Source organism: Petaurus breviceps, unplaced genomic scaffold, assembly GCF_028583685.1.
Source record: "Petaurus breviceps papuanus isolate PSGF00001 unplaced genomic scaffold, PetGlider_PUasm1.0 225, whole genome shotgun sequence".
Taxonomy (NCBI): Eukaryota; Metazoa; Chordata; class Mammalia; order Diprotodontia; family Petauridae; genus Petaurus; species Petaurus breviceps.
In genome coordinates this window covers 22,921,487-22,928,976 of record NW_027185889.1, presented here as the reverse complement: position 1 = coordinate 22,928,976, position 7,490 = coordinate 22,921,487, and the positions used below count along the sequence as shown (strand labels likewise).

At 45.7% G+C, this 7,490-nt stretch overlaps 1 protein-coding gene across 2 annotated transcripts in view; it reads left to right on the top strand.

Annotated features, from left to right (window-relative positions):
* Positions 1-559: 559 nt before the first annotated feature.
* GNPTAB (N-acetylglucosamine-1-phosphate transferase subunits alpha and beta) overlaps positions 560-7,490 on the top strand; it is a 92,221-nt gene continuing 85,290 nt past the window's right edge. For both annotated transcript variants that reach the window (XM_069095245.1, XM_069095246.1), the window contains exon 1: positions 560-780. In XM_069095245.1, the coding sequence (XP_068951346.1) occupies positions 664-780 (117 nt within the window). In that variant the 5' untranslated portion in view covers positions 560-663. The remainder of the gene's footprint in view (positions 781-7,490) is intronic.

The following is a 7,490-nucleotide window of genomic DNA, read 5'->3' as shown; positions in this document are numbered from 1 at the left end:
GTATCTATAGAGCACTTTTCAAGTTTTAATGGTCTAAAACCCATTGTTATCGCAAGGTCCCAGTGAAACAATGTCCATAAAGTGCTTTGCAAACTTTAAAACATAAACCCCACCTTTTTAAACGGTTCAAATGAAACTATGTTTAAAATACTCTGCAACCTCGAAAATGTTTTTATAAGCCGGGGGAGCGGAGGGAAAACTCGAATGAGACAATGTATTTAAAGGTCTCTGCAACTTTTAAAGTGTTTATATAACTGCACTCCTGGAGGAGCGGGATACTCAAATGGGATAGTGTATTCAAAGGGCTCCGCAAGCTTTAAAGCACTTACAGAGCACAGTTTTCTCTGGGAAGGCTCTCTAGGGTTCGATCCTCCCGCAGGTGGTGGGCGGGGCTTGCGGCGGCCCCATGCACCTCGGAGGGCACTGCGCCCCTCCGCGCACAAGGGGGCGCTGGCGGCCGAGGGTGGGAGCCCGGGCTGCGTTGGGAGCCGGTGCCTCCGTAGGCCCCACCCCCAGCCTCGCTCTGGCCACGGAGCGGGGTGGGGGCGGGGCCAGGCCGGCAGCCTCTCCCGGAAGCGGTGGCGGCGGCGGCGTCTGGCGCGGAGCTGAGCCCGGGTACGGCCGTGGCCAGGGCGGCCATGAGCGGCGGCGGGGGCGGCGGCGATGCTGCTCAAGCTTCTGCAGAGGCAGACCTACACCTGCCTGTCGCACAGGTACGGCCTCTACCTGTGCTTCGGGGGCGTCGTCCTCATGATCGTCTCCGCCTTCCAGTTCGGAGAGGTGAGTCCCGGGGAGCCGCCGGCTCCTGGGGGGCTGCATGGGGGAGGGGGACTGTACCACTCTTCACTCACCACCACGCGGGTGCAGCCTCTTCGGGGGTCCCCGCTGTCCTTCCCCCGACGCCCAAGTGCTGCCTCGCGGGGGGTGGAATCCCCGCTATCCCCCTCACGTGCTACTTCTGCAGGCCGCACCTTCTGCTGGGGCGGGGGGCCTTGCTTTCCCTTCAAATGCCGCCTCTGCAGAGGGTGGTCCCAGCTTCCATCCACCCTCAGGTGCTGACCTCTGTTGCTATTTTCCATAGGATCCCGCTGTCCACCTTCGTGTATTATCTCTAGAGGGGTGTCCGCCAACCCCCTTCCCTTGTGCTCTCTTTTTTTATGGGGGTCTTTGCTACCCTCTAGTGTTTTTAATTTTCGGGGGAAAATCTCACTAACCACCACTTAGCGCCCCTTTTGTTGTATGGGGGGGAGCTCTCTGCTAATGCCCCTTCCCCCCCCCCCCACCTGCTTATTCATTTCTTCTCTGCTTTCCAAGGTGGAGACCCGTACCACTCTCCCTTCCAGCGTCTTTGTTTCTCCATCTCACCCCATCCCAGGAGCCTCCAGCTTCACCGCCCCAGCCCTGATCCTTTGGGGGAAGGCCCTGCTGGAGCCCTTGGGTTTGTAAATTCTCCCACGGACTCCATTCCACCTCCTCTGCCCCCATTGTTACCTATCATTTTAGGGAGGTGAGTTTGGAAAGGTGTGGCCCTTTCCATCTCTCCCTACTTGTTTCCTGAATTTCTCTTCACATCCTGAAAGGTTTGTGATCTCTGTCATCTTTCTTCTACCTTCCCTCTCATACTCTTTTTAGGGGGAGGGAGAAGTCGAAGTTTTAGTTCTAAGTTGCTAACTTAGTCTTTCATTTATGACCCACCCCCCTCCCATTGCCTGCATCTTCACCTTCCCAAGGCATCCCGAGATACTCCAACCCCCACTGCCTACTGTGATTCTCTCCTCCAAAACAAAAATATCTTCTTTTTTTTTTTTTTGAGGTGAAAGAAATATTTGCTCAACCTTTCCCTTAGGAGAAAGGGAATCCCCCCTTCCCTCCTTTGGCCCATGTTTCCTAAATTTATGTCTCCCTAATATACCCTGAAAGGTATATGTAAATATAGCTTTAGCTCTGGGAAGACTAGAACAGTTTGAAATGAATCTGCATTGGGACAGCTAGGTGGTGAAGTGGATAGAGCCACAGCCTTTGAGTCAGGAGCAAATGAGTTCAAATGCAGTCTCAGACACTAACTGTGTGACCCTGGGCAAGTCACTTAACCCTAATTGCCTCCCTAAATAAGTAAATTTGTTGATTAATCTGCATTATTAACATTTCTGCCATCACTTAAACCTGGTTACTATCAACAAAACAGTAGATAGCATTTGTTGAGTTCCAGAAATTAACTGCGCACACAAAAATTTAATAATCACCTCCAAGTGGATACAAGTTGGCTCTAGCACACTCCTTTCCTGAAATTCAAAAGTCCCACCATTCCCATTATTTACTCCCCCCACACTGCCTTGGGGGGAGAGTCCTTATCTAAGCCTTCTAGTGTGGAGAGATGAACCCTTTGTTTCAGGTAGCACCTCCTCATGGTGCCCTAAGTCCTCTGCCTTTCTTTTTATTCTTTATCCCTCTATCCCCCATTCACTTTTTCTTTTGTTGGAGGGAGGATATCATTACTTAGTCTTTTTGAAGAAATGATCCTTCACCTTTTTCCCAAGTTTTCATCTTCCAGAGGTATTCCAAACCAGTTTAAAGCTTGTCCCTGTAACTAACCCTGTGTTTGGCGGGTCTTGGCCCAGCTTTCCAGTTTGGAGAGGGGAGTCCCTTCCTGGGGCACTAAGAGACTCCAAAACCCATTAATCTTAATCCCTGCCCCTATATACATATTCTCTTTCCTTGGTGGGTAGAGGAAGGTGTCTCAGTTCAGTTTGCAGAGGTGAGTTCTTGGCCCCAGTGCCCATAGCATCATGGATGGCCAGCTAAAAGGGGCCTTTGAGATCATAATGTCTAATCTCACTTTGTAAATGAGGCAGCTGAGGCCCAGAGAACTGAAGGTCACACAGTAGTAGGTGGAAGAGCTGGGATTTGAACCCAGGTTCTCTGACTCCAGAGGCAGCTAGGTAGCACCACAGTGCTGGGATTGGATTCAGGAAGACTCATCTTCCTGAGTTCAAATCTAGCCTCAGACATTTACTAACTGTATGACCCTGGACAAGTCACTTAACCCTGTTTGCCTCAGTTTATCTTTGCCAAGCAAACCTCAAAAAAGGGCAACAGTTGAAATGACCGAACACCACTTCCTCTGATTCTAAATCCAGCACTCCATATTTCCCAAATCTCTACCTCCCTAAGGTGTCCTGAGGCCCTTAAATGCCCCCCTTCTGTTACCTGCCTCCCTAGTCCTTTTGGGGGAGGGGGTAAGGTGTGCTCATTTCAGCTTTCCATCTTGGAGAAGATGAGATCAGCATCTCACCTGACCCTTGTCTCTACTTCTTCCACCTGACTTCCCCCAGGGTCCTTTCCCTGTTCACTGACTGTACAGTAAATACATGTGTCTCCTTTTCTGAGTTCTGGCTCTCTAGTCTTAGCCTTTCTCTGTTCCTCCTTTTTTCATCTCCTCTGACTCAAGACATCTTGAATCCTGTTCCCTCCCTAGCCCTTTCAGCATCCAGGGTATTCATCTCTTAACTGCTTTTAACACCAAGGTTTTCAAGTCTTTTATGGAAAGCCCCTGCTTACTTCTAAAAGACCTTGTCCTTATCTCTGCTTTATTGCTAGAGTTTCTGCCAGTTTTTCCACTTCTCTTGGCCAACCTTGTTCCTTTGCCCTGCTCTCCTGCCCCCTCTTCCCCTTATTTGTCCCTTCCTAATCTCCCTCTTACCTAACTCCCATGTCTGGAAACTGTTGACCTTTAGGCTTTTAGAAGGGTGTTTGTGCTTGAATTTTGAGGGTTTCAACCCGCCTGATGGGTTAAATGATCCAGGGGACTTGGTACTTTCAAATCCCTTACCATCATTGGCAGGTTTTAGATTTTTATACATTTGTTTCAAACAGATTCCTCAGTGTGGGGCATCAGCTGGTCTATCTGTAGTTTTCCTTTTAGATTTGTATATCATCTCATGATCACAAGACCAGCTCAGGCTCTAGGACACATGACTTTATGAGAGTAGCTGCTTTGGACTTACAGCACAGGCAATCAAAGAGAAAATAAAGAAATATTCTAGATTAAACATGGAGATCAGTCGTCTAAAATTCCTTAGAGTCAGTATATGGCTAATACTGCCTTTAGTTGAATTAGAAATTGTTAAGAGGGTATGTTTGAGTAACAGTTGGGGCTGCCCTTAATGGTAGCTTGTAGCCTATTTAAAATGTCTTTGAGTTAAGAAATACATTAGTTGAGGCACTTTCTTGTAGTTTCACTTAAAACTGAGTCAGTATTTTTTTCCGCATGATTTTTATTGAGGTAATAAAGAATTGAATTACTAAGAGAATGTGTGTGTATCATATTTTTGAGGGGTTCATATCTAACTATGTGGTTGTAACATTTTTTAAGTACTTGTCAGGAATAAACCTTAAAGTGTAAGTTATTAATGAGCACATGGTGTAGATGGTACATTGGACCCTCTTTTCTGTATACCATTTTGTACATTTGGCCCTTAGAATCTATGTTTTGACCCATCTAAGGTGTTTTAAGTTGTAAAAACCCATTAAGTTTTAAGTTGATTACATCTAGGTTCATTAATAAATGTGCCTGACACATAGGCACTTAATAAATACCTGTTGACTGTGATTGACATGTGGGCTTTCTCCACTGATGCCAGTCTTACTGGTATAGTCCCTTTATGACTTGCATGGTTTCACAAGTTATTTGGGTCAGAAATGTCATCCCTGGAGGCTACCTTCAAAGATAAGCCTCTATGCATTTAGCTGTGCTGGCTTTAGTGACAGTCCATTGGGTATAGGACCAGAGAGAGGTTACATGGGACTGCTTACTGTCCATCTTGATGCCCACCTTTAAGGCCCACCTCCTCCCTAAAGCCTGCCTTAAGTATAGATAGAAGCTGCTGCTAAACTTAACTGGTTCACACTTACATGGTGAGTGTGTATCAGCAAGCACCCCAGTGTCCTCAGGGTGGCTGCCAACACAGGTTCTTAGATCTGCTTTGTTAAAGGAAAGCAACTCAAAATGGGTTAACAAGCTTACTTTAATCAGTCAAATATGTATCGTTTACCTAGTTCAGGGGAAAAAGGTCAGCACCCCGAACTTCAGAGTATACAGACAGAATTATCAAGACAAAACTGGGCATGTAACCTTGGGCAAGAACAGATCAAGTAGACAGGTTTCCAAACTGTCCAACCATTACATCCATACCAAATCAACATCTGGGTTTTTCAAAGGGGGGGGGGGGCCTCTCAACAACGGCTTTCCAGAGTCTCATCTGATCAAATCACAGAACACTTCTCAAAGTGAGCCCCAAAACAAAGCCTCAAATCAGGGTTTATATAGCCTTCTCCTGGCTCAGAGAATGTAACAACCTTCTGGACCCACTGACCAATCAAAAAGTATCTACTGAAAAACAAGCCTCCCACCCCAGGCTCCAGGTGCACTTTAGCCTAGGGACAGGGAAGATCTTAAAAATTTACATTCCCATTACAGAGTGCTTTAAGATTTGCTGTGTATTTTCCCAAGCATCAGTTGACCCTCACAGTAATCCTGTGAGGTAGGTGTTATCATTGTCCTTATTTTGCTGTCCAGGAAGCTCAGATCTGATGGCATGCCCAGGCTCATATGGCTAGTGTCCGAGGCGGCCTTCCAGTCCAAGTCCAGCCTCAGTCCAGCGCTCTCTCCCTGCTACTTCACAGGGCCTCCCTGGAGTAAACAGTAAACCAGTGGAAAAGGGGAGGTTCACTATACTATAAACAAGTCATACCTTGAGCTACTGGAGTTGGCCATTCTTGTTACACTACTTAAGTGTAGTTGAGAGAAACCCTGGTGATGATTCAAGACTATTAATGTATGCACTATGATCTGGAATCCTTGTTAACAAAAAGCAGGGGAGCGGCTAGGTGGTACAGTGAGTAGAGCACCGGCCCTGGAGTCAGCGATCTGAACCTGAGTTCAGATATGGCCTAAGACACTTAACAGAAAAACTAGCTGTATGACCTGGGCAAGTCACTTAACCTCAATTGCCCTCCAAAAAAGCCAAAAAAAAAATTATGGGGTAGCTAGGTGGCGCAGTGAGTAAGAGCCCGGGCCCTGGAATCCGGAGGACCCCAGGATCGGTTGGGGCCTCAGATACTTAACACCCACACAAAAAAACTGGGCATGTAACCTTGGGCAAGTTACTTAATCCCAATTGCTTTTTTAAAACGAGCATCTTACAGAACTGAGAAACAATGGAACCTAAACCATTATTCTCAGCCACTTCTGATTGCTGTTCTGTTCAGTCGTCTTCTCTTAGCCATCGTTCACCTCCTCTGTTGCATCAGCTCTACTTGGATAAATGGAGGGTGACTAATGCATCACTTTACCAACTTAACTAAAATTAAGATTGTTTTTTTCCTCTATTCTCTTTGCCTTCAAATGCTACTTTTTCTTTATTCCTCCATACTTCATTCCTCTTCACTTATTTCCTAGTGCCCCAGTGTAGGTCATCATCCCTTCATTTCACTTCTCAGAATTTGCTAAGATGCTCTTTTTTTCTTTAAAGTTTTTTTTTCTGATTTTGAAAAATGCCAACAAACATGAACATTTCCATTTACAAAGAACAGAAAAAAAGATTGCATATGAAACCACAAAATTTTTTAAATAGTATTTTATTTTTTCCAATTATATGTAAACACAATTTTAACTTTTTTTTTCTTTTTGGAGGGCAGTTGGAGTTAAGTAACTTGCCCAAGGTCACATGGCTAGTTTTTGTGTGTGTGTTAAAGTGTCTGAGGCCGGATCCTATCTCAGGTCCTCCTGACTCCAGGGCTGGCTCTCTACTCACTGAGCCACCTAGCCGCCCCTAGCATTCATTTTTAAATAGAATTTTGAGTTCCAGATTTTCTCCCTTCTTCCCCTCCTTCCTCCCTAAGACAGTAAGCAATTTGATATAGGTTATGTAAAACAGCAAATTTTTTATATACAGCTTGTATTTTTTTTTATTTTGGGGGGCAGTCAGGGTTAAGTGACTTGCCCAGGGTCATACAGCTATTAAGTGTCTGAGGTCAAATTTGAACTCGGGTCCTCCAGATTCCAGGGCTTGTGCTCTATCCACCGTGCCACCTAGCTGCCTGGTGTGTATTTTTTAGAAGCATATAATACTTTTGTTGTGATTTGAACTTAGGGAGATGAGTCTTCCTGAATCCAGGCCTGGCACTCTATGCACTGTAGCACCGTGTAGTTCCCTCATAATATGTTAGTTTCAAAACTGTCCTTGTGTCTGAGGCTCCCTCTGAACTTCTTCCTATCCTCTTCTGTTCATTTTTAAAAAGTGCTTCAAAGACATTCCCTTCTTTGTCTTTGTTTGTAGGGGTCACTGTATCATGACTCTCCTTCTATACCATTAGCCCACATTCCTCCCCAAAGCAAAGTAAAACCAAAAAGCCCAGTCCCTTATAATAATCATAGTGAAGTATAACCAATCTACATGTTGGCTGTGTTCAAGAATGTGTGCTTCGTTTAG